The sequence below is a fragment of the Rhea pennata genome, chromosome Z (genome assembly GCF_028389875.1).
Source record: "Rhea pennata isolate bPtePen1 chromosome Z, bPtePen1.pri, whole genome shotgun sequence".
Lineage (NCBI taxonomy): Eukaryota > Metazoa > Chordata > Aves > Rheiformes > Rheidae > Rhea > Rhea pennata.
Window position 1 is genome coordinate 55,995,667 of NC_084702.1, and position 27,404 is coordinate 56,023,070.

Here is a 27,404-nt window from a genome sequence, read left to right on the forward strand (position 1 = left end):
ATACCTCACCCTCAAAATGAATGGGCAGTGTTTCTACCCTTTTGCCCAGATAGTGTTTAAAATGGGCAGACCTGCCAGAGACACAGACATCACTGTTTGAAGAGTTTTTCAATAAACAGAGCACCACTTTTTCACGAACTGTCTTGGGTTTCCCATGTGATAATTGTTTCTCCGCAAGGCTAATGAATTTGACAATCACTAAAGAAATTTTCTCACGGCAACTTCTTCAACATTTAAAACAAAGCACGCCACTAAAAATGGTAATACAAAATCTTAAGGGACAAGTTTCTATAGCACAGAAAACCAAAACTAATTTCAGCTTTTGTTTTGGTAATACAAGTTTCAGAGTCAACTCTGGAAGCCACCATGGGTTAGGCTGGCCAGCTCTTTAAACCATCCCACTTGAAAATTTTCCTACTTTGCTAGATGATGCAGAATAAATTATAATTTGCATTAATACTGAGGCTAGTAATGATTATAGATCATTGGTTACATGATTGTGTTGTCTTCTGGTTCTGTCACTCTCTGTAAGCTTATGTATGCCCTTAATGTAAGATGGTCTCTCACCAATTGACACATCCTTGCTTGTGGTGAAATGAATAATGAAACCTCCTTGAGTTACCTACTAAGAAAAAAATAGAATTACTCAATGAATCAGCCCAGTGTTGAAATTCTGTCAGCAACTTTTAAAAATTTATATTATGTAATAGACTAATTATATATTATATAGCTGAACGGAGTAATTCTTTTTGTAACAACAGCCTTGCATGCAGATTTGTGAGGTGGAAGGCTTTTTGTATTGAATTCAACATTAATGAATGGAAAGTGCTATACACCTACTCTGAAAGCAGTTCTGATACAAAGAAAGAGGTGGAAAAATGAGCAGTCAGGCCCAAAGTCTGTGAAACAGCTAGATAAAAAGTCTAATAACAAGAAAGAAAAAAATACATACAGCTTATATCATCTAATTGACCCTGCCTTAGCATTCATGATACTTCAATGTACAAACAAGGGCTGGATCACACGTTTCATCAGACATTTCCTTTCAGGAGTTCTGTGGGGAGGGCTCTGTGCATGAAAAATTTGAGTTCCAGAGCTGAGTTAAAAAGATCTAGCACAAGATGTGCATCCAATTATTTCCCTGACACAGCCAGTTGTATAAGAAAGGCATCAAAAGGAGCTGAACAGATCCTAGGTGGCTAGGAGTAAGGCATCTACTGTCTATTTCTATTCCAATTTTTCTCTATCATCTATCGCTTTCATCTGTCTGACCACTTTTGTGCCTGCTGCTTGTCTTCAGCAAGTGCAGAACAAGGCCCTATTTATTTACCTTCAGGGTATATGGTGCACTTTAGGGCTTCCAAAACCAAGGCCCTAAAGCAGCCCAATAGCTACAGGACTGTGTCAGTGCTACCTTTGACACAACTGGTGAGGGGCTTTTAGGATGTTCTGTTTGTGCAAGGGGAAAAAGCCACTTGAGCCCACCTATTTTGCTTAGTCCTACCAGCAGTTTGTGCAGTTTAGGCTAAGATTCATTTTCTGCATTGTTTTTTTTATAGATCCTTAGACTGGGGCAGAGCTACTTGAGGCAGCTGCAGTTGGAGAACTTCAAATGATGTGCATGTCAAAGTAGAATGGTAGACACCCTCTTCTTACTATCATTTTTTCTCAAGCATTTGTGGTAATACTGTCATGCACCTCTTAAGCAGAATAAGCTGATAAACTTTTTATCACCAGAAAAGGGGAAAGAAATGATGTCTTATAGAAACTATACCTGCAAAACCCTGAAGTGCATTTTTGACTTTTTTACTTTTCCTAGCTATTTTTTTTATAGTCACACATGCAGGGGTATATATGTGTGTGTGTGTGTGTGTGTGTGTGTGTATATACATACATATATATATGTGTATATATATATATATATATATATATATATTTCATCTTAACTGCATTATGGCCATGTTAACAAAAGCTAATATGTATACAAGAGAAAATCTAATTCATGTTTTTAGAAGTTTAAGGAAGCTTTTGAATTGTAGGTCAAACATTTTGTTTATTATTTTCTTCGTGTATTTCACCACAGGCCTCTTTCAGCAACCAGGGCAATGCGTACACTGCGCAAGCTGTGGCGGTCACCTGGGGTGTGGTTTCTTCTGCAGGAACAGACATCTCCTGGGTGAATTTTACTGTGCCCTTTAGGGCTGTACTCCCGACTCGCTCAGATATATCAGTGTTTAAACAAAGCCTATTGCTGTGGTGGTAGAGCACATTTTTGCAATTTCTCCTTTGGAGGTCTTCAGCTTGTGTCAGTATTTATGTTCTTTATTTATGGGAGATAGGGGACAACAGCACTGTTGTGGAGATACTGATAGTGGAAAGACACACGTTATACTGTTTACTTTCCGTGTGGCATGAAGGGCTGTTACAAAAATGACACAGTGTTCAAAAATGACAAGGGTTGTACAGAAATGACATAGGAAAAACCAAGATAGCTCTGAATTTGCAAGGTGCAAGAAGCAGCGTCCGACTGCTTCTCAAAACGGAGGCTGATCCCTCCAGACACACGGTGGCAAAACCTGCAGCGTCCTGATGAGAAACCAAGGGGCGGGGGCTCTGCTTTCTACAACCGTATCGTCTCAAGTCCTGTTTCACGCTCTGCTATCCTACACGCTTATCACAGCTATTCGAAAACAAGCCCCCGACATCCTCCTGCAATAAATTCCCTATATCTTCACATAGATCAGTGCTGAGCGAAAACCTACCGAGGCGCAAGCTCAGACGGGTCGCAGAAATCACAGTTGCCTGCATCACCGTGGCAGGGGCAACCCAGCAGCACCTGCGGAAAATTTCATACAAGAGTTACTTGTGGCTTTCACTGAAAAAGAAACCAAAACTGAGACTTTCTGCTTCTAGCTATAACCAAAGGAGTGACTATAAATTATGAAAATTCCTCCCCCCACCAAAAAAAATCAGCAATCATTTTACGTTTTAAAATACATGATTAATAGAAAATGGTCAGTTACATGCAGCACATCATTATAGATTATTTAAATTGAAAATGTCAGTATGCACCATAAAACTGCACATTTTCCCTCACGCTGTGCTGATTTTGTACAGATGATTTTGATTAAGAAAAGAAGAGGGGGAAAAAGGAAAAAAAATGAAAAAAAAGAAAAGAGGAGAAAAAAAGAAGAAGAGGGAGCAAAAGAAAAAGAGGGGAGAAGACGACGACCGGCGGGCTCGCCTCGGCTGCCCGGCGCGGCCGCGCCGCCCGCGCCTCCCCTCAGCGCGTCCCGCCGCGCGGGCCGAGGGCGTCGCGGCGCCGCCGGGCCGCGAGGGGGCGCTGCCGCGGCTGGGGGCGGCGGGGGGCGGCTCCGCCCCGCCGCGCCGTCACGTCACGTCACGTCGCGCCGCGCAGGGCCGGGCCGGGCGAGTCGCGGGCGGGTCGGGTCCGGTCTGCGCGGCAGCATGGAGGCGCCGCCCGTCACCATGATGCCCGTCACGGGCGGCACCATCAACATGATGGAGTACCTGCTGCAAGGTGGGCGCGGCGCGGGGCCGCGGCGGGGCGGGCGGGAGGCGGGGGTCCGTGTCCCGCGTGGGGGGGGGGGGGGCGGGGCGCGGCGGGGCGGGCGGGAGGGGGGGTCCGTGTCCCGCGTGGGAGGGGGGGGGGGCGGGGCGCGGCGGGAGGCCCCGCTCACGGCGAGGGGCCGCCCCTGTGCCCCGCAGGCAGCGTTTTGGACCAGAGCCTGGAGAGCCTGCTGCACCGGCTGCGCGGGCTGTGCGACAACATGGAGCCCGAGAGCTTCGTGGACCACGAGCTGGTGTTCCTGCTGAAGGGGCAGCAGGCGAGCCCGTTCGTGCTGCGCGCGCGGCGCGCGCTGGGCCGCGCCGGCGCGCCCTGGCACCTGCGCTACCTCGGCCAGCCCGAGATCGGCGACAAGAGCCGGCACGCGCTGGTGCGCAACTGCGTCGACATCGCGACCTCGGACAACCTGACGGACTTCCTGGTGGAGATGGGCTTCCGCATGGACCACGAGTTCGTGGCCAAGGGGCACGTGTTCCGCAAGGGCATCATGAAGATCGTCGTGTACAAGATCTTCCGCATCCTAATGCCGGGCAACACGGAGAGCATCGAGCCGCTGTCTCTCTCCTACCTCGTCGAGCTCAACGTGGTGGCGCCAGCGGGACAGGACGTCGTTTCCGACGACATGAGGAACTTTGCTGAGCAGCTAAAGCCGTTAGTTCACCTGGAAAAAATTGACCCGAAAAGGTTAATGTGACCGAAAGGCTGGACAGTTACAGCAGCGGTGGTGCTAATGTTTCCAGAGGCTCCTCCTTCAAAACGCCTTCCTAGGGCAAATCAGAACTGGTGGAGGGGAATAAAGGATTACACACTGATGTTTCATCACTTGCAGTTGCTCTTTTTTTTTCATTTGTAGATATGAATAAAAGCTGACACTTAAAAATTAAGAGTAATTCCATTCAGAATCCCAGAAAACACTAATATCAGTAGTTTTCTTATTAGTGAAAAATCAGTTAGAAAAGATATGGCCTAACACTCTGAAACATCAAACTTACTGGAATTCATGCTTCTCTGTATCTATATCTCAGTGCTGCCTTTTTTTTTTTTTTTTTTTTTTTTTTAAAAAAAATACCATTCTCACATACTACCTAGCAATTCTTTTTCTTCCAAATAATATCCCTTAATGCAAGAGGATACAAAGCGCTGTTTAACATAAAACCAGGAACTGTACACAGTATAAGAGGATAAGTATATACCTATTTACAGTAAATAATAATACAGATAGCACCTAGAACAGAAGATACTTTATAGTGAAACTGTTTCTGACAACAGCCAAAATTAAAATTACAAGCACAAGAGGTATTCAAATTCTCCTTTTATCTAGTATGACCCTCTCAGCTAATAAGATAGTAAATTACAGATTTTTTTTTATTAGAACCCTCACAGCTGATGGTAATAGATTAAACTGAAACATTTTAAATGTGTGTTAGTTAAAAACAATTAAAGAGTATCATACAGCTGTGAAGCTACTACAGTAATCATTTTGTTTAGCATCTTGATAGTACGATAGTTGCTTACCCTGTACTTCAGTGATACTTGAAATTTGAGTTTTCAAATAATAGTTCAAAGAGGAAAGGTTTGGAAAACCAGCAAAGGTAATGAAAGCATATTTAAATTTCTCATTCTTTTACAGAAACTTAGAAGGCAACCATTCCAGTTTTTGTTAATAAAACACAGCAGCCTCTGTTAGTGACACTGTCGTCTTTTAATATACTACTCAGCATATAACAGCTAAGGGTGATGACCAAATGCATTCCTATGTGAAACTTCAGGAAGAAATTTCAAGTTAACTGTATTTTCAACACTGGTATTTGGGCAGGTTAAACCATATTAACTGGATTAGTGCTCAATGAGTGCATGCATCTCAAATGGTCCTGTGATGCATGCTTTAAGCCAGGAGGGAAAGGAACAACTGAATATTCTAACACAGGTTTGCTAAGCCAACTGGCTAAAGAATGCCATTATATTGATGCATACCAATGGTTTTCAACCAGGACATAAATGATGACACAGCCTGTGTGATTTTGCTCATTATCTAGGCTTGAAATGTTTTGAGGGTGAGAACACCTCTACAATTATTTTGTCCATACTGAAGCATAACTTACCCTTGTTAGATTGCATGTTATCCTGGGGTTTTGGATCTGTGTCTTTAGCATAATTCTATACAACTCCTGTCATTACATGACATAGTTTTACTGGCTGTGGGAGGAAGCTGAACTTGCTGGGTTGCTCCATGATTCAGCTTGCACTCCACCTGGTGGTGTTCCTCAGGGTTGTGTCCCATCCTGCCTGTGTAATACTGGCTGGAAATATCCCTTGCCACAGGCTTTGAAGATGCACAACCTGTCTCTTGTGACATGAAATTTTAGAAAGCAATTCAGTGAATCAGAAAAGTTCGGCATCATATGCTAGCTTTTTAAAGGGTGCTTTCCTTTAGATATGCACTCAAATACATAGAAAACAACAAATAGGTCTTTCCCATTGCATCTGAAAATAACTTGGAAAAAAACTTGGAAGATAATTAGCACATGTAGGGACAAAACAAACATAAAAGACTTGGTGAAGTGACTATAGAAGACTATATGTGCTCATGCCATTGACTATCAGCAATGATGGCTTTAGTCTAAAGGCTCAGAAAAGCAAGAACAAAGGAGTCAACTTATCTCCAGGAGGCTCAACTGAGGCATTAAAAACATGCTGTGGGGTAAAAGAAACTTCAGACTTCAGTGTACACTTCTGATTTTCCCTGTTCCTGCGTTTTTTCCTCTCTAAAAATGTAAGGAGATGGTGCTCAAAAACAAACTATGCACGTTTAAGCACTCTGCTTTTTTCTAAGGGGAGAAAAAGGCTGGTTACTCTAATGGTGGTAGAGAGAAAAATCCCACAAAGAACTCTGGACAGACCAGCTCAGGCAAAGACTACTGAATGGAAAGGTCCCTCTAATAAAAGTTTAGGCTTTAGATGACAGACTAACTGTTGCTTGGTCTAACTTCTCTCTCAAAAAAGTTTATTTTAAGGAGGCTTAGTTTAAAAACATTAAAACCCATTTAATAATAAAAATTGCTGCAATCCACATTACTAAGCTGTCTGTTCTAGCTGCAGTCTACACGTACAAGAGGCAGATGCGTACAGAGAAATAACATTGTGTCAATGGTTACAGCTGGAGAAAAATGAACATTTCCAGACACACAAAACTCCCAAGTACATGCTTTCTGTTCTTTACCTAATGATACATACTTTTCTTCTCCTACAAAACTTCTCTAGCCAAAGACTGAAGCTAACAACAATACTATAACACTGGTAAATTGCATGGCATAACCTTAACCTATTGCTAACTCATTATCTAGAGCCAAATTATCTTTAGTTATACACGACTACAGAAGAACCCAGCCTCTCCTAACAATTGTGTATTTTTCTTGGTCTCGTAAGTTATGCTTACAATTAATTGCAACTGTGTTCCCTTTTATTTTTTTTTTTTTTTTGCACCAGCTAAAACAATTGCGTTTTGCAAAGGCATAATCAGGTAAGGGCTCTGCATTTATTGCATTGCATTACCTAAGGCCTGATACCGTCAAGCTCTTAAAAGTTTTTTGATAAATTTTCTTTTCGTCCAGGTGTGCCTTCTGTTTCAAACTTTCTCCAGTGGTACCTTCTTGTAATGTTTCTACAGCTTTGTTGATTACTATATAAAGAGCAGAAATCCTGGCACAATAAATAAAGGCACAATCATTACTGATCCATGAAGTACCAGCTATTCCCGCTATCAAGAAAGTTTGCGCTACTGAAGCTCATCTGAACCTCAGTGGTCTACTAAAAGCACAGCTCTTAACTCTCCATACTTTAGAAAGAACACAAAGTTTATCCTCTGGCAAACACTTTCACAGTTCTGGATCTCCATTCTTCCCAAAGAAACATTCTTAGTGTTGTTTCTGTACAGGAGAAGACAAAGGCTTAAATATAATTTTATTTTTGTGATAGCTTGGCTCATTGGTGGTGCTGTTATTCTCTTCACCTTTTATGCTGATAAAATCTTTAGTCAATACAGAGGAAATAATCTTCGAGATATTTCACATTATTATTATTATTATTCCGGCTCAGATTTAAAGCCAAATAAAATATTCAACTTTTCTAAAGAGAGATTCTGTTTCTCAGAATACGCCTTTTCACCGTAATGACATTTAAATAAATAAAATAAATACTTAGATAAACACAGATTTGATACCTTCTCACAACTAGGCATGTTAAGACAAGCCCTTTCTTAACTTGCATCCTTCCCTGGGGATCCACAACTAATTAATGTCAAAGATTAGACTCGGAGTGATATTTAGCCCGACCTGATTTAGTAGTTAAGTTTTCCTGAATGAACAGTTAATTATGTTCAAACAGTAATTTAAATAGCAGCCTTTTCACCCTCAAGTCAAATCACATTCCTCTTTATTTGCTGCAATCTGACTGCATACCTTCATCATCATCATCATCTTCAAATCTTCTTGGAATATGAGAACAACCATAAGGATAGCAACATGAGTATAACCAAGCAGCTCATGCTTCAATTAGTCCTGTTGATCATCTGCAGTTGTATAAACTGTACAGAGTTGGGTAAACAGACATAATGCAGTCTCTCCTGATCCCAAAGAGATGCTACCTACAACACCTACTGGATCAGATTCTGGGATCTTGCTCCTGCTGACTAGGCTAAAGCAGCCCGAGCAGACACTTAAGCATGAGCAGCTATGATCTGTGCTTATGAATTTTGAGTCTTCTGATGACAGGTGGATAGCTGGAGACTTTAAAGACCTGATGTAGCTGTTCCATCTGAGCCACCTGAAGCTTATTAGCACACCAGCATAATACACAGTTTTAAGCTAGCAAAATAACATTAAAATGTTATTTGATACACAGAAGTCTCCATTCCCTTTACAGAAACAAATACATGCACCAAAGTCTTAACTGAATTTTAGAAGGCAATGCTTACAACCTAATCCAAAAAAAACTGTTTACTACTTATCAGTTGATTTTGGGAGATGTTGCCATACAGTGCAGTTTCAATATAAAACACCTTTTAACATGCTTCTGATAAGCTAATACAAAATGAGCTTTTCTACACAGAGACAGCTAATGCTGCATTCAGGTTTTCATTTCAGTAACCTCAATAATACAAGCAAGCTGCTTTCCTGTTAAGTTTTACATGCATTATAGGATTAAATGTATAATCCTATACATTTATATAGGATGTACACGATCTGCAAGTTGGTTACAAGGTAAAATGTTCTAAATAGAAGTTTATCCAAAGCACTATGTGTTAAAAATAACTACAAACCAGGATTTTTCTTCATAATATTTTTAATACTTTTCACTTTTAAATATTGGTTTTAAATTTGTGATTGTAACATGGAAAAGCCAACTTCTTTAAATTTTTAAAACTTATCATTAGGATCATAAAGCTATTATAGAATGAACAGTTACACTCTACACACTCAGGGTACTCAAAAATATGATTCATGTTTTGAGTCTGTAGATGAACAGTGGCAATTCAAATAGAGCGTTATCTGTACAACTTGACAAAAATACAGGTGGACAATCTGATTAAAGAGAATCAGCACAACTTCAGATAAACCAGCTCAGCCCAATTAATTAAAAAGGTACTTCCCCCCCCCCCCAAAGTGCATGACATCTTTTCTACAGAAAATTTGTAAAAATAAGATATTCAGGTCTTCAGGCTGGAGAATGACTGTCTCTCATCCTTATTGCCAATACAAGTTCTATAAAGTAATTTCTTTTGGATCTAGTTTGGCAACATATCCAAATTCTCCAGAACAGAGGCAGATATTCAGAAAACTGATAGCTGCATTCTCAGCTCTTCACATTGGTTCAATCTATAAAATATCCATTCTGATTTGGTTTTCTTCCCAGAAGAAGCCCCTTTGTTGTACAAATGTAATAGTTCCAGCAACTGAAGAAGAGAACTCAAAGTGCACATATGTGGGCCAGTGACTGGAGAAACCAGTGGCCTCAAGAGACAGGGGGAAAAAAAATATCTTACAAAACCATAAAAAGATCACTTCCAGAAGAAAGTACATAACTGCTACTCACATATGGACAGTCTGAAAGGTCTAAAGATCGTTTTATAGGTACTGATTGACCTCTTCAGTGTCTAAGTATTGCAACTCCTTCCATATTCAGTCAGAAGCCTCTTACAGTTCTGATTGGGCAGGGCTAGCTGTCATGAAGTACCAGTGCCTTCATCCAGAAGCAGAATAGTATCTGTAGTGTAATTTTATTTACAGAATAAATCACAAAAGTACATCACATTTAGTGCAAATGCAACTAATGATATAAGATTTATATACTGCTTTGTAAACTTTCCATACCTTTGTAAAATAAAGCTATCCAATTAAATTAAGAAACAGTTACTCGCCTGTGTTCAACAATTACCAGAAATAGCAAATAAGGAGTTAAACTTTTTCTATTTTGGACAGTTTTTCTCCTCCTTTCTTTTTTTTCTTTTTTTTTCTTTTTTCTTTTTTTCCTTTTTTTAAATTCCCATCAGTGGCTATGGTGAATGAACCATCATTTGGTTGATTGTAAAAAGATGAAGTACATTTGAGGTAATAATTTTTTTTTTAAACATTACTATATAAAATGCTCACTGGTGATATAGTAAACATGTACAAATTTTCATCTTATTTGCCTTACTAGCATTACCATATAGGCACTTTTCTACATAGTCAAATCAACAGAATAATTCTGTAATAAGGCATATTCCATGCACACCATTAGAGAAAGGCAAATAAAAAAGGAAAAGTTATGGAGCATGAAATCTGCGTGCATGTATAATGTGTTATGTATGCTTTCATCTCTACAGGGAAGATGAACAGGTAAAAGTTTTTTTCAACATTGTGCAGATGACACTTAATCATTTGCCAAATCTTCATTAAACAACTACCTTCTATTTACTTTCAGGCACCTACTATAATATATCAAATAAGACTTTCAGCTTTCTTTTGAAAAAAATATATCTGAATCTTTTGCTTTGAGATACCCAGGTTAGTGAAACACCTGGCAGCCTCTGAATAGTCTCCAACTATAGGACATGAATAAAAAGATCTCAAAAGGGAGTACTGGTCTGCCACAGTTCTCTCCTAATGAGCATCTCCAGAATCAAAGGCAGGTAAAATATCTGACTTTTAAATTCTCACAGCAACGAAGGGGAACTTTCCATAAGAACCATGTATCCTCATAGCTCTACTGGATTTTTGATCAAGAGGTAAGTATTAAAGTGACTCACATTTTCTACACGAACCTCATAGCATGGCTTTAAGATGAGGGGGAGAAAAACATGCAGGATCAGAAAATAATGTACTCATCCTCATTTCCAGACTGGGAATGTTGTCTTATGTAGTCCAAATTGCTTCAATAAATATTATAGTGTACCTTCTCACAGCTTCAGGAAAGCCCTGGATTTCATGGAAGAAAGCAGTCCACATGTAGCATGGACAGATGACTTCTAGCTTTCAGCTTCTAGCTTTCATGCCCTCTTATACAGAATCTACCTAGAAATTTCTGGATCATGTTTAATAACAAATTCTGTAGCACATATTACATAACTAAAAAATACAATAGAAATATAAAGATATCTGGAAAAAATAAAGCTTTTCACACTCTTACTCCTTCAGACCCAAAGATCTTCATAAGAGTAAGACAATAGAAAAGGCAAAGTCATAAGGATATTGACAGCCCTCAGTTATTAACTGACATTTTACATAACAAGATGATTCATTATAGAAACCAGCAGCAATGAACTATGATTATACAAAGCAAAACAAAACCTGCCAGTAAGTCATCTAGGCTTTACTGAACTCCTCCCTGCCAAATACCACAGGTTTTTGTGCATATAAAGCACATACAGTATGCTATATGTGCATTTGTCTTTTGTGCTTTTTAGACATGCACAAAAACTGCTCAAGTATCCTAGGAAGGGTTGACAGTAAAATTCTGCAAGTTGTTTAAAATTAAAGCAGTAACCCAAGTTGGTGATTCAAAGTTGTACGTTCTTCCTCCTTTGAAACAAGCAAATAAAAATAGAGCCATATACATGTTATCAACACATGTATTTATAATTACACACTGATTCAGCAAGAAAAGTTAGCAGGAGAGAGCTAGTGTTAAATATTCAGCCTCATGGTGTTGCAACATCTCTTCACTTCGGTATACAAAGCCTAGAACTTGGGCTATAGAAAGACTGTAGATCCTTCGTTCCAGCATGGAGTGCTCTATACATGGTTACTTCTCCAACGCGGAATGCTCACCCAGTCTTGCTCCAGTCACTGTAGAAAGGCAAAGAAAATAAATTCTGAACACAAACAAGAAAACAAAAATTGGTAAGAAATTATGAAAGCCCTTAAATGATTTAGAAACAATACTACTATTGTATTTGAATTGATGCGTGACAGCTCAGTTTTTAATGGTTCACCTACACCAGTTCTTTAACAAAATACAATTAAAAACGTGAATCAGATCTTACGGGATATCTGTTCCAGAAAGAACAAATGACTAAGACTCTTGGAGTCTGACATACTAAATGGAACCTAAAAACAGAGGTAGCTTTAAGTCATGCACAAAAAAGTGATAAAAAACACATTTTCAGATCATGCTCTAATAATAGAGCTACCAAATACTACTGTGCAGCTGAAATTCTATGACTTGACACTACAGTGGTACATAATAAATATATTGTAAGAGTCTACACACTATCACAAAAAACAAAAGCTTATGTCTGACAAATTCAGACAGTCCACCAGGAGATGGGGAAATGCTTTTCTAATCTCCTGACACATCATGATTTAATTTTTTAATATTAAAGTAATTTTAGATTAGTCCAATGACACAAACCATTAAAATATATCCACAGACTTCCTTTTCTTTATCAAGCCCACCAGAAAGACTGAAAATGTGAGACAGTATTTTAAATGCTCTAGTGATTGAACGTCTCTTCTTTTCTGTCAGAAAGGCTCCACTATTAATCAAAATCCTGAATCAAAAATCAATCTGCTAATACAAAAGAATGATTTGGCCTTCATAATATTTCATCAATGTTTGCCTACAGAATTGAAAATATGCATTAAATTCATGCTATGGTGGATAAGACATTTCTAGACTGGATTCCTCTATTTGGACTTAATTATTTAGAGCAGTGAAGCAAGGAAAGAAAAAAAAAAAGCATACCTGCTAATACTAGAATAAAATAGGCTTTCCTGCTGTTTTCTCTTGCACATACGATGTAAAACGCTTCAAGAACTTGGGATATTCTCGTTTTGCCACTGCCCGTAACACTGATGCTGGTGCCCATCCACCTGGGTTCACTGGAAGTAGACATTAAGCTCAATTTAAATTGAATTCCACAAACCATGTATATGGTCAAATCAGCAGGTATATGTCATGAATATACTATGTCAGATTCCAGCTCCAGACAAGCCTGGGAATTATACCAGAGAGGCTAAGTGCTTCCACACAAAGGTCATCACCTGAATAGCAGGGCAGCATTCAGGCTGCAGGACTGTAAGAATAGTAGGAAAGACAGTGAGACACAGCAAGCCCTGTGAAAGACTATAAAAGTTTCGTTCATTTTTATGGTGCCAGTCTATATAGAGAAAAAGTTTTGTGTTGAGAGTCTTTGGAAAATATCCAAATGGAAGATTATACTCCCTAAGTACTTTTAAGAAACAACAGGGAAAAAAGATTTATTTATTATTTTAAAGAAAAATGAAAATCAACTTACTGTTTGTCAACTTCTCAATAATTATTGCAATCGTCTGCAAAATTGCTTCATGCTATTATTTTATAGATTTGTAAAGCATTTTAAACAAAATTTGAACAGATTCTAAAATATGTTTGAATTCAGAGGTCAAATATTTTTCTGAAAGTTACTACTTCTCATATAATCGTAGATGAAAATTTGATTTGCCAATGAAAACTTTTTCTAACAGTTTGGAAACATCTCAATAGAAACCAAAACAGCTTACTCCAGAGTTTAACATCATATAGTATTATTTTTGCAGGATTTATAACAAATTGTATCACTATTATACAAGAGAAACGGTTACTGGAGCCATGAGAATGATTGTTCAGGCTTCTATTCTTTGGTAGGCCATGTAATAAGTGGTTAAAAAATTAAGTAGATAAGCTACCCTTAGAAATTTTAGAATTTATTGTATCCCAATAATCCAATATTATTAGTACATTTCTAAAAACTGGATACAGTAACAATACAGTTTGTCTTTGATAATTTTGCAGTCAGTTATAAGGATTCTACCATTATTAAAAAAAAAATCAAAAAATGTAAGGACTGGATTGTAGAGCTTGCAAACATCATACATTTGTACTTTCTTAACACTGAAGGCAAGAACTATATCTTTACTACCATCGGCTCTTCAGTTTAAAAGGCTGAATCAGGAAAAGAATTTTACAACAACAAATGAACAAGAAGTATACTATTACTGAAACTAAAAGCTACGCCAAATCAACCCAGTTGCAGACATTTCCTCCTCCCCTCTCCCAAGGAGGTTTTTAGGACCAGGCTACACAGTATTTCCATTTATTCCTCCCACAGTACCAAACAATGAATGATTCCATTGACTGTTGTACCACATAATTTCAAGTCTTTCTGAACATAAAGAACACAGACACAATCCTAAAGTAATTTTTCTTTTAAACTTCAATCTTTTTTTTGCCAGCACTCAGGTCCCCTAGAATTAGCATACACAGCGAATGCCATATTGCAAAAATTATACTTACCATTAGCTACATATGTAATCTTGCATAGGATATTGTCCCTGCTTATTTCCTTGTTCCCCTCTGGTGGGCTTACTAACGTCTGACAAATCATAGCAACATTTATTTTTGCACGGACACATCGATTGTTCAGCTGCCAAAGAATGAAATATTTAGTTATCCTCAAACCAAGTTTATTTCAGCATCCTTGATCAATATTTTAATTTATGGTAAGTCTAAGATACTTTGAAAGTCAAGAGAACTTGCATTCTAGCACTACATGGATGTAACAAACGTGAATGAAGAGAAAGGTGCCTGGTGAATAGGGAAAGGGTTAAAACAAAATGCCTAATTCTCAGATCCCTGTTTGCTTAATACATTAGTAATGAGTTACTTTGCTTATTATGACAATTGAGGAAGGAAGCATTTTTAAAAAAATATACTAGCATCTACAAATATAAGTTGGTAACTTTTCCATTATAAATAGGGAGAACCAAGACAGAACTCAGTAGGCTGAAGGCTTAACAGATCTCATATCTACAGTTATACAAACTTATCCCCATAACATTATCTGACAATATTGAAGAGTTCTTGTGTGGAATCGAATCAGTATAATCTCAATTCTTTTAAGTGTTATCACGTCTCCAGAAATTTTGCTTCTGTGCTTGTGCAATACCTCAAATCAACTCACTGCTGAGAAAAGGCAAAACAGCTTTTGGCTCATCAGGTCATTGTATCAACAGATTTAAACAAATTGTATGGCTTTTCCTTCGAAGTTTCTTCTTTACACTAGCATTGCAATATCATCATCACATAACAGAAAATGGTATTTTAGAAGCCGGACTTGCACAATGAAAATACTACTTACAGGAGCACTGTCATGTTCCACAGAGAAGTTGCACACAATCCACGTTTCAGGGTCATTTTCACTGAATGCTGGTATCTTTCTGATGGCAGACAAATACAGCACATCCCTTTGAGAAGCAGGCCACACCCTCTGTAGAAAAGCATTCGGTTATAAGCTCTTCCAATTTTGCAAATTAAGTATCTGACTACTGTCATTTGATAAAGGAAAACAGAAGCATTATAAATAAGTTATGTATAGTTAGTCATGTTATTTTTAAGGAAAAAGGCTTAAGTTGCATGCACTTTCCAGAACTAAAACAGAATACAGTTATTGTGCAGATACATACAGTGTTACATAGCTATATTTATTTTAAGACAAACTTAATTTAAAAAGTTTAAGGCAAAAGATGAAGATCTTTGAAAGGCAAGGAACCTAGATGCAACAGCTGTTTTTCAGTAAACAAAGAGGCAGCTCCCCTGCAGCTTTCTGAACAGCAGGTTTACATTTTAGCTGATACTTGTACCTGCTAGTTCAGCTTGTGGCTTAGCAGTAAGTAGATGAATCTACAGTTAGAATATCTCCATATACATACATATGGAGAGAAAGAGAAACATTTAACAGAAGTATTTTTATAGAGCTATCACTTCAGTGAGATACGGTAAACTGATACTGTTAAGACAATGTTTCAGAAGTAAACGTTCTGATACAATAAAGTAAGCTACAGAAGCCACTTTCCTGATTCTCCGGGTGGGCAGAGGAAAGAGAATCAACTCTATCTAAATTTTACCACACCATAGAGTACACACAACTGCTTTATTAAAAATCAGTCTTCTGTTATGGCAGTTACCAGGTACCTACACTACTGCTGAAATGGTCCAAGAAAACAATTTGTCTTAATATCCAAGTAAACTAATACTCAGAACCACGTAAGACTAAGGATCAATCTGTATACTTCCTTGCCAATTTTTTATTGAATCCAACTGTTATAATTCTTGGGTTATACTTGGAACGAGCATTTTGATAAAGATTCACTAGAACTGGTTGGTGGAAAAAAAATAATGCATGTTAAAAAAATGTATTATACTGTTACATCAGCATATATACCACTCACAATGCAAGTGTGTATGTCAACAGCAAGTATTATTGCATCAAAAAAACACCACGCGATACAATGGTGTTAGTTTGTCTTGCTTGTAATCACTGCTAATTTACTGCTTTAATTTGCTTTAGATGACCCTGTTTTGCTGGCAGTGATATATACTTAGAGATTAAAGAGTTCTCATCTGTTATTACTAGTTCTATCACATAGACCCACAGCCAATTGCACCATCAAACCAACTTCCAAAAATTAACACAGTTCAGTTTAATACAGAGCTAGTTCTGAACTGTTGTTTCAAGCAGTATTTTAAGCTGTTAAGAGATTGAAGTGTTTCATAATACATTAAAACAAATGCCTGAAGTTGTCTCAGTAAGGCGGTGTATACAGCTGAAGCATTATTACCTTATGTGTCTGGTAAATGATGATCGCGTTGTCAGCTAAAGTTTCCACAACGTGGAAATTTTCAACTGTTGCTAAAAGAAAAAAAAAACCATTAGTAAACACATATACAGAAAGTAGGCCACGATTCTAAACAATATGCTTACTGATAAACAAAACATAAGAATCAATCCTTACTTTCCCAGTCGTTACGAACATCGACATTCCAGAAATAGTGGCAAACTTCATGCCCCGTTACACCTTTAACTGCATGTGTTGCCTTCAAAGGATCTAAAACTATTCCATTCTCTTCCACCTCTCTTCTGTATACCTGTGGCCAAAAACAAAGAAATGAGGAATAGAAAACGTTAAAATGATTGTATTTTAATTGTTTAAAATTTAATCAGCTTAAAAAACAAAAGCACTTACTTAGAAGACTAACAAATTTGTCATGTCAGTGCTCCCTGGTAATTCCCAATGTGGATATTCTCACATAGCACTTCACAATAAAGTGAGTGAGCCAGTATTTTGAATCTCTTCTCCAAAACCAATTTGGCTACCTTATTTACACTAGGCACAAGGATCATTACAAATACTTATAGTAGAGTAAATGAAACAGTAACTTACTATCATATAATATTTCATACAAATTTATGCCACTGATAACAAATTTTAAGTAGGAGAAAATAAGGAAGGAATCTGCAATGATGTAAAAGCTCTCATAAAAGTTAAATAGGATTCTGCATGACTGAATTGACTCGTGGCTATAGGTCTTGTGGACTCCAGCCCTAATTTGAACAATGCTATTCTCAGAGACAATTATTAACAATTTGCTGTGTGATAGCATTCAAAATGAGGAGAAAAAAATTTCTTCTTCTTAATAGCATACCATCTTATATCAGCTAAGTAAAGAAACAAAAGGTTAAACTATTTACCTTCATTTCTCCTTCTTCGACCACTAGTTGCCAATTTGCATCTCCTCCTACATCTTGTAAAGAATAAGTCATATGGTTTTGTACCACCTCTTCTACCTTTAAAAGAAAAAAGCACAAATTTTAAAAATATTCCTTACATTTTCTTAGACTGGAAACTGTATAGTACTGGAAACCACAACAAGTTAAGGCTTCAGATCTTTGTGCAGGAGCTGACCTTCAACAGAACTCTCCATTGAAAGAGAGGGCAAGCAGATACTTCTGGTATTCAGAAACAAAAAGCAAAAAACTTGATTCAACCTCTAACTTTTCTTTATAGATTCTTCCTGTTCTCCCTTTATGGCTCTAACTTGTCAAAATTCACTATTGCCACCTACTGACCATTTTATTTTAACATATTAAAAAAAAAAAAAAAAAATCACATCTCTAAATAGAATTACGATGCACTGCAAGATTTGAAAGCCATGATTTAGCAAAGAGCACTTAGAAAGCTTAAAAAAAGTTGAGGAAAAAAGGACAGACCACCTAATAATGTGAATAATATCAAAAACTTGTTGGAACCTCAGTCGTGAGCAAAGTACACCCTATTCTTTCAGCAGTATCTTTACACAGTAAAATGGAAAGAATTTAAGAACAGAAATGCTTACATTCTAAAAAAATTAAGATGATGCAGAAACTCCATTATTTTTAAATATTTAAGGAGTTAGGCTTAAATAGGACAGCTGGGTGCTTTTCTTAAAAAGTCTGCTTACTCAAAAGTCTTACTCAAGCTATATGAATAGCTAATTTTTTACTCCATGTGATTGACATACAAGAGGTAGTAGGACAAGACAGACTTTTTAAAATCTATAATCTTATTCTATAACCTTGTTTCTTTTGTTTCCCACTCTCCACTATATCCGTCACTATTTTACAAATACTGTCAATAGCCAAATTTAGGTTTAGCACTCTTAAAAAAAAGGAGGGAAATAAGGTATCCACTTGCATTTAACATTCACAAACATTGAAAACAATTAGATAACTTCTTCCATCTCCAAAACGTAAAGGTAAGTGACTACTAGAAAACTTGTTACAACAAGTAAATCTGATTGTCACTATTTTCCTGATTAACTAGACATTTTTTTTTAATTAAAGAAAAAGCTTAGCTGATTGATGAATACACTGATTAATCTAAGGAGCGCACAATCACAACATTAGTACCCTGAATCTGTAAGTGTTTTTTGTACAACTTCAGAAAACATTTTATACATATACACACACAGAGCTTCATAAAATATAATACCTTCAACTGAGCAAGTAATACAAGTAGAGAGCGAAACTAAGGAATATTTGATGACCTTTTCTAATACAATATGGAATTGAAAGGTCTTATTTATGTTTAATGTAAATGTAAATTGTTCATACTATATTCCTTTTGGGAAACAAAAGACTAGAAGGAAAAAAGGTAACTGATCCAGATCAACATCCTCCATGTATAACAAAGTAAAATACAATGGATGGAATTTTTGCTTTATCTTACTTTAGCTGCAGATTTTGCTACAGAAACACAAGTTAAGAGTACAAAATTTTTTCCCCCTTTCTGTTGCAGGTAATGCTACAAACTAGGAAAACTGGCACAAGACTCGCGTTTTTGCTTCTATGAAGGCCATCTTTTCCTGTCAGTTACTAAATGGCTTCCTACAAAATGTCTATTTTCTTTCTTGGGACACTATGATAGCACAGTCCAAGTGAGGTAAAAAGGTAGACTATTTAAAACTTCAGTTTATTAGCACTAGGCTGCACTTCTTTCAGAAGAGGTTCCTCACCATGCTCCCAAACTTCCCCTGCAATATCTTCAGGTCCCCCTCTCTCTCCTCCACCAGGTCTTAACCTTCTATGGATACTGTTTACTTTATATGTTCTGTATTTTGCTGCTTCTGCTTTATGTATGCTAAATGGAGTGGAAGGAGAGGAAGGGCAAGGAAAGACAAGCCACAGGCACCCACCCACAGCAGCATGTGCCAAACAGCTTAAAGCCTTTGGAATTTCTCAGCAGCTGGCTCCCAAATTCCTCTGAAACCTCGGAAGGTTTTTAAGCATATATTGATTCCTCCCCCCCCCCCCCCGTCTTACTTTAGATGGTAAAGTTTCACTCCTGCTAATAAGACACATGACTCGGATCACCTTTCACAGAGCTACTCCTTAAGTTAGCAGGAGAGAGGGATCACCCCCGCAACTTTCAGAGTGGAGTGAACGCTTCATTCCACTAACAAAAGCAATTACTTCTACTTGACCAAGGAACTGCAGTGCCCACAACCGGCTTGTGCATGCTGCCTGACCAACCAGCATGCAATTTACCCACAGGTCACTCTCTGTCAGCCTGCATCTATTCCAGCTGCCACACTGGGCACACAGTCAAGATTCACAGCTGCTTTGCTGCTAGGTAGGACACACGATTCCCTCTGGGTTCCTGGCAAGCTGCAGGAACAGCCTGCAAATGTATTTGTATCTTCTGTCACGTACACTAAGTCTGCAACCTTGAGTGGACAGACCTTCACTTAAAAGACCCTCAAAACAGCTCAAGCTGTTTAGAGAATTGATAGTCCATTAAGAAATGAAAGTCATCTGCAAAACATCTGTAGAGTTTAAAGCCAAACCTCTCACTTAACTGGCAAAACAAATCAATACCTTTCTGAAGGCACACTGAGGAAATAGCTTCCATTGACATACATAAACAAAATAATTGATTTGCAGGAAAAGGATATTTTTTAACCTGTCACATAATTACCTTCTTTTCCAAATACCCCAAAATAATAGAGTGCAATACCTGAATTATCCTTTGCCCTATTGAAAAGATTAGATGATCCTTCAACTGAAGAGGGTGAAAAGCCCCAGTGTAATATCAGGCAGTGGCCAGCATTATAAAAGAGTATTTCCTTTCTACTGAGGATTCCCCAGGGGTAGGAGAGAGATGTTAAAGGGTTCAAAACAGGCTGCAAAGGTTTTACAGAAAGATTACAAAAGGCTATCAAGCCTTTCAGGAATGAAACAAGCGACATAACAGAAGGGAGCTACATTTTAGAAGTACTTTAAATAGTACTCCTAAAACAGCTGAAATTAATCTAATAAACAACGAAGCCAAATGAATAGTCTTGGAACTCGTAATGCCCCACAGCAAAATTAAGCACCTTGGTAATACTCATGTTCTTCAACAGCAAGTGAAGAAGCTAAACTAAGCCATGAATCATTCACATATCCGGTCCATTTTTAAACCAGCACCATAATTAATTTTTAGGGAGTTCTGAATAATCCTCTGGGACTAGAAATATTTCTAGACTGAAAATGCCAAGGTCACTCTTACAGAGAGAAGTGCTCCAATCACTGCACTACTCCCTCTATGCCCCAAAACTTCCACAATCATCTCTCTTCACAGCGTCGAAGTTGGCAATATGTGGTAACATTTCAGTACCTTCTCACACAACAGATGGAAGATATTGACCTAATTCAACATGTTTTCACCACTTGAACCACATTTTTACTCCTACAGGAATCATAATATTCCAGCGAAATCACAGAATATCTATTCAACTTTTATTTGAACTATTCAGGCACACATAGAGCTGCCAGGAGCCACATGACAATAGTTTCTACAGGAACTTTACTGCTCTTTGTTCTGGAACAAACAACTTAAGCTTCAGTGCTAATGACAGATCTCTAACATTTATTCAAGGTATAAACAGATACTGAATCTTCTGAGGGAGATACTAGAGCTCATTGTAGCTTTGGTCATCATATTGGTATCTTGATCACAGAAATCTCTTCCATCTCAGGATGACTGAAGATGTTCCAAACTATGGTAAAAATGCACACTCTTAGGAAGACACCTTTAGCAGGAGGATCTTGCCTACAGTGGTGCCTCAGCAATCAAGAACATTTGTGCTTATCAATTTTAAAAACAAAGCTACAAGTTTCTACTTGATCTTTTACTGATATCAAAATTCCATTGCTATGAATTAAATCTAGAAACAAGTCCCATTTATTCAGAACCAGGACATCAGATACTCATTTACTTTATGAAAAAGTCAAATCCTGAGCCTGAGATGGATATTGATTTCATATTATCAAGTCTACAGCAGGTTGTCACCAAGAGAAGATATCCTGTTTTTCCCCCTACAAGACCCTGCTGTCTTTCACTGTCTGCTCACCAGCACTGAGGCTCTAGAGTAAGTGGACCAATTTGTTGATCCAAGAGAAATCTATTCTAGGGTGTAGGGGAAGAAGGTGAACAGAGTAGTTTTCTGTAAATTAACAAGATCATCTTTTCTGCAGTAAGTCTATTAACTTGAAACTGCATCCTAAGGCAGTGGGTAGTCACTTCAATTTAGCATAACCCATGCAGAGCTAAAGAGCAACAGTTTGACTCCACATTCCAGTCCATTTAACTCTGTTCCTTATCTTTAACATGAATTTGCATTCTTGCAATGAGGATCTGGTCAACTTTATTTATTTTTGATAGCTGGTTTTACAGTAACACTAGTGCTCCAATATTCAAGTTTACCATGTGTATGCACAAATGCCACCACAAGCATAAGAGGCAAAAATGAGAAGGCCCGTACATTTTAGCAGAGTTGCCCTTCAATTGAATTAGCCACGTACTCACAGCTCAATAAGCATCCAGTTCCCATCTTCAGAATCAAAGGTGCTATTACTTGGCACACCTGTCCTCCCATCCCCCTCCAAAAAAACCCTAAAATACTAACTTGACTACTAGCAGTCCAGTCAGTGTGTCAATGTTTTGTAATGTGACCTGCATATTTTTTGCCTTGCTGCAAGTCAAAATTCTAGAGATGTAACTAGTTGCAATAGGCCAAGGCAAATGTTGGGATTTCAGTCCAAAGAGCAAGTCATTAAATGTTAGGCTTCTGCTCAAAATTGAGAATAAAACCAACAGGTGGCATGAATCCAGACTCCGCTATTCAGAGGCAGTCCATTCCTTTTATTTGAAAAAGCAGGTGGTTTAGTGTTAGTAAGCAGCTTCCAACAGAACCAAATTATAAATTTCAGAGCAAAGTCCAGTTCGCTGCTTAAGAACATACAGGCCATAGCAGAAGGAACCTTACAGCAGCAATGCCATGTCTGAACAACATTGAGACTAAGGAGTAGACAAATGAATCCACCTGTCTAGTCCAACTTTGTAACTGCAGTCTTCAGAGCAAGCACAGAGGAATTTTGTGCACTAACGGAATGGCACAGTGACTGCATGCCCAAATTTAGTATGTCAGACTAACTTTCTGAAGGACCAATGAATATATTCAAACTCTTCAGTAAGCTCACATCTGCAATCTTGGTAAAGATGCATTATAATGACCTTCTAGTACTAAGACTAGTTGCAGATGTAAAAACAGTACTACTGAATCTTAGCATTCAGCATCTTAATGTCATTACAAGCAACACAAAAAAGCATAGAAGATAAAGTTAAACCTTTGACTAATTTAAAAGCAAGAAAAAAAATCTAAATTCAAATAAGTCAAGTCTATCTCTAGCCCACATAAAACAGGTGTTATTCTACTTTTATAATAATCAGAAATACAGATTAAGTTGTACGTATTTTTATTAAAGCTACTGAAATCAATTCAACAGTCTCACAAGATTTGGGCCTCTGCAGGAGTGATATGCACGCAAGCAGAATGTAAAAGAGACATCCATTTAGTATAGGAATAGAGAACTCCTTTGTTTGTCTCAATGTACTAGTTTAAAGCAAGCAGTGATTTATGTAACAAATACCCAGGTTCCAGAGAAGAGGATGAAATACAGCAAAGATGTGCAACCCCCACTCTACGCATTCATACAGTACCTGGGCGCTGAATCTGTGAACATCATCAGAGGCACTGACTAGATCAATGGAAGACATGGAGGAAGAGCGACTATAGGGCTACCAGAGACAGACAAAGAAAAAACCAAGTAATCAGAACAAAGGCACAACAGAGCATTCAGTACCAACTTCCAAGCACAAGATAATGAAGAAAAGGAAAACAAAAGCACCATAAGCAGCAAGCACAGCAGCAAATGCTGATTTCATGCACCTATTATGTATTATACTCCCAGTGTAGCCTTGAGAGGAGTGCAGTGTTTCCAGTAACACTAGAAGTAACACTAAAAAAATGTCAACTGGTTCTGATATAAGTAACTGGATTTTTTCTAGTTTACTCAGCTCAATAAATTTTGTTGAAGGTATCTTATATACACTATCAAGTTAGCATGGTGGTTTTTCTCTTATTTAATATCTCAAACTGACACCCTTGATACAAGTCAGGATAAATAACTACTCAGATCAGTATTTTTTGAGCCAAGAGAGAAAACAGTCTTTCTCCAGTTCTGGTTACTTCAATTAAAAATGAGTAATCCATTAGAAGTTACTAGAAACATCTACAAATTCAATCTCACCTACCCACACAAAATATTAAAAAATAGAAATATCGTAAGTCAACCCATTACTCTGAGATGATGGGAAACATCTTACCTTCTGGACAAATCTATGAGTCCCCACAGCAGAATATGCATCTCCAGAGGGTAAGGATACTGGCCAATGTAATCTGACCTTTTCACTTTGAGACTGCAATGAGATGGATTTAGTTATTATTAGTTAGCTATTCAGGGCAATAACTAGATCTTGATAAATATCTGCAGTATTCTACATTCTTATTTACATTCTTATTTACATATTTGCATCATTTTTGAAGATGACTTTTATAAAGGATTCATATACACTTACATATTTAGCAATCAGAAACCAGAGACATTCAAACAAGTTAATATTTATACTGCCCTTTTCTACAAAAGCTGTGAATCCATTTCCTCAAAATTAATATTTAGCAAAAATATTTAACTCTACAAATATTAAGAACTGAAATATGCTTATAAATGCCAATATAAAGCATCTGGAGTTTTAGGAGTGGTACCCCAAGAGAACTTAATAGAAAGCATGCATGAAATACCTGCCATTAACACATTTTGCAAGTATCAGTACCTGTTCTTCCATTTTATCTTGTCTATCGAGAGCAGCTTCAACAGCATCAAAAAATTCTTCTTCATTAATCAGACTATTAGGACCCTCCTAGATCATAAGAAACATAATCAGTTCAAAATTCAGAAGACATGAGAGTTGCATTTAAGTTTAACAACAAAAAAGAAGTCCAGCTATTGAGTATATAACTGATTGAAGGAGACATTTCTCCACTGACCTCAAGTCTTTTCACCAACATTCTTAGATTACGGTTCATCTGAAAACCCTACATGTTTTTCTAAAAAAAAAAGATATTCCTAATCTCTACGGGTAACTTAGGGATCGTTATATTAACGAGCAGAAAAAAATTTCCAGAAACTGAGGACTGAAGAACAAAGTCAATATAATTTGCCCTCAGATTTATGTTTTAATTACACATCATCTCTTGTGTTAACATGCTTACATTTATGTCACACTGTAAACATTTTAATTGTGTAATTAGACTTCCTTGATAATATTACAGTGCCTCAGGCAGATTTCAGGCATGTGCATGACATGACAGAACGAAATCCTGAGGATGTCTTTATTGAGAATTCTTGGAAAGAGTATTTAACACTAAAACAGCAGGCAGAGCTGCATCAACCACTACTAAAACTCAAAACTAATACGCCATAAAATGCCGACTTAAACAAGTTTACAGCTTTGACTATATTGTAAGACAGACTATGGTCTCACAGAATTTAAAAGGAATTTTCAAATTAAAAGTGCTTTACAACTGGGAGAACTAGAAGTTTTTGTAGTTAGTATTGACACTAGCTCTCCAAGGTTTAACTTTCAATTCCTCTGACTAAAGTTTTCAGGGTTTTTAAATACTCTGCCTGCTATTCTTTAGTCTCACAATGTTTGACTGAAAATCATTTTCCACAAAAGTTTGAGTTACAGTACATAATTCAAGCACAGTTTCCACCCCCTTACTTGTTTAGCTTTGCAGTATTCAGTCTTGTAAAGAACAAAACTAAGTAGGCAGTTGCTTACAGAAGTTTTTTTTTTTTTTTTAAAAAAAGAAAGAAACCACATATAACACTACTCAAAGATTTTTAGAAACCATTTATACCCTTTAGAAGTTTTTTTTAATTTTAGCTACACAACTGAGGCAGATGTTGCGCATTAGGTACCAAATTTGGAGACTAAAAGGTGAAAATGGACCAGGATGAGGAAAAGAGATGCAAGAAAGGGAATGTAGTATTTCTTCCACAGTCATGGAGCTCTAGAAGAGGAAGAGAAATATGAAGGTAGACAGGAAATACTAATGGTAGGATGAAAAATATAAAGGAAACCTGGGGATCAATGTAAGGAATTGAGGGAGGAAGAAAGGCATAAGGGAAAACAGATATTGAAACAACGGGGAAGAGAAACAGAAAACACACCATACAATGCAGGCAACTATCTGCAGAGACAGCAAACTTCAAGTTTTCCATCTAGAAATAAAAACTTCTCCACTCCCTCATTTCAGACACTACAGAACTCCCTTTTCAGAGGGCAGACCTCAGGCAGTCTTTAAACAGACTGTTCTGCTACCACTTGAGCATAGGTCTGCTTTGGATAGGCTAAAATCTCTCATGCCTCCAATTCTTTCTTTCCCTACAGACACTAATATACTGTTTTGGGGCTCACAGCAGAATAAAAAAGAAATATGTAAGAACAAGAACATATATAGGTGAAAGTGTTCCACAGAGTACTTAAAAATCTGAAAATGTACCAGGATATCCCTAGAACATGGATTAACTTAAAACTTTCCTCAACACATTAACATTCAGAGATGGTATAGATGTTTCCTGTTTTTGTAACCGTTCATTTAAAAAGACAACTATTTCCAGTACAGATTGTTACAGAAATGATTTGAAACTGGAAATCAAATGTAATTCACAGGTGAATGCCATCTCAGCAATATTATTTGGTATCCTATGGACAGTAAGAACAGGTGAGTTTCTGAAACAAAAACTAAGATTTGAGATAAAAGGACATCAAAATTGTTTGGTAGCTTTACAGAGTAACTTCCCTCTCTGATTGAGAAAATGATTCAGTCAACTGAAAGCAGCATATCAGCACTGTCAATATTTGGGAAAGTACTATTCAGAAGCATAAAAAAAACCCCCACAGAATCACAGAACAGTTGAGGTTGGAAGGGACCTCTGGAGATCTAGTCCAACCCCCCTGCTCAAGCAGGGTCACCTAGAGCAAGTTAGACAGGATCGCACCAAGCGGCAAGGTTTTAGAGATCTCCAGCGAAAGAGACTCCACAAAAAAAGCAAGTATTTAATGGGTATGAAGACTAAAAAACTACCCTGAGGCTACAGAAAATGAAAACAAAATAAACAGTGCATGCTTATCTGCTGTTCAGTTTCAAAATCAAGAGCTATTTGTTGTCGCAAGCTATTCTCTAAAGTGAAGCTGGCTTTCAGGTGACAGTAACAGGAATAGTGAAAGAACAGAAGTAGCAATGATCTCCTTGTCCAGTAAGGACACTGTGACTGTAAGTCAGCAATTAAACTCTAAGACTCGTGTTGGAGTTCTGGAAAGCAGGCATGCTTTACTTGTGGCGCCAGGCGCACAGGAGATACTTCCTCCAGGTGTGCGTGCTGGCACTTCCTATTTGTAAGCATATATACAACATGGTTCATTATTATTCATTAAATTCCCAGAACTTATTTGAATATACATTAATCAGTGATCATGCACAGTCTGCTCCTTGGGTGGTCGTCTCATAAGTTTCGAGGGTCTTCTGGGGTCCCCTGGTGGTCATCCATGGT

At 37.7% G+C, this 27,404-nt stretch overlaps 2 protein-coding genes across 3 annotated transcripts in view; one reads left to right on the top strand and one right to left on the bottom strand.

The window, feature by feature from the left end:
* The first annotated feature begins 3,423 nt into the window (after nt 1-3,423).
* On the top strand, nt 3,424-4,406 carry MED18 (mediator complex subunit 18). The gene is made up of 2 exons (XM_062600021.1): nt 3,424-3,541; nt 3,730-4,406. Exons 1-2 carry the CDS (start codon nt 3,469-3,471, stop codon nt 4,281-4,283), a joined length of 627 nt encoding a protein of 208 aa, XP_062456005.1. The 5' UTR covers nt 3,424-3,468; the 3' UTR covers nt 4,284-4,406.
* A 7,272-nt stretch (nt 4,407-11,678) lies between these two features.
* Nucleotides 11,679-27,404, bottom strand: part of CERT1 (ceramide transporter 1) — a 74,944-nt gene continuing 59,218 nt past the window's right edge. The window contains exons 9-18 of one of the 2 annotated variants that reach the window (XM_062599675.1): nt 24,619-24,705; nt 24,112-24,204; nt 23,446-23,523; nt 17,616-17,711; nt 16,879-17,011; nt 16,705-16,775; nt 15,225-15,353; nt 14,381-14,510; nt 12,812-12,948; nt 11,679-11,913 (exon numbers count right to left, since the gene is read on the bottom strand). In XM_062599675.1, the coding sequence (XP_062455659.1) occupies nt 12,821-12,948; nt 14,381-14,510; nt 15,225-15,353; nt 16,705-16,775; nt 16,879-17,011; nt 17,616-17,711; nt 23,446-23,523; nt 24,112-24,204; nt 24,619-24,705 (945 nt within the window). In that variant the 3' untranslated portion in view covers nt 11,679-11,913; nt 12,812-12,820. The remainder of the gene's footprint in view (nt 11,914-12,811; nt 12,949-14,380; nt 14,511-15,224; nt 15,354-16,704; nt 16,776-16,878; nt 17,012-17,615; nt 17,712-23,445; nt 23,524-24,111; nt 24,205-24,618; nt 24,706-27,404) is intronic. The other variant, XM_062599676.1, reaches the window with a different exon arrangement.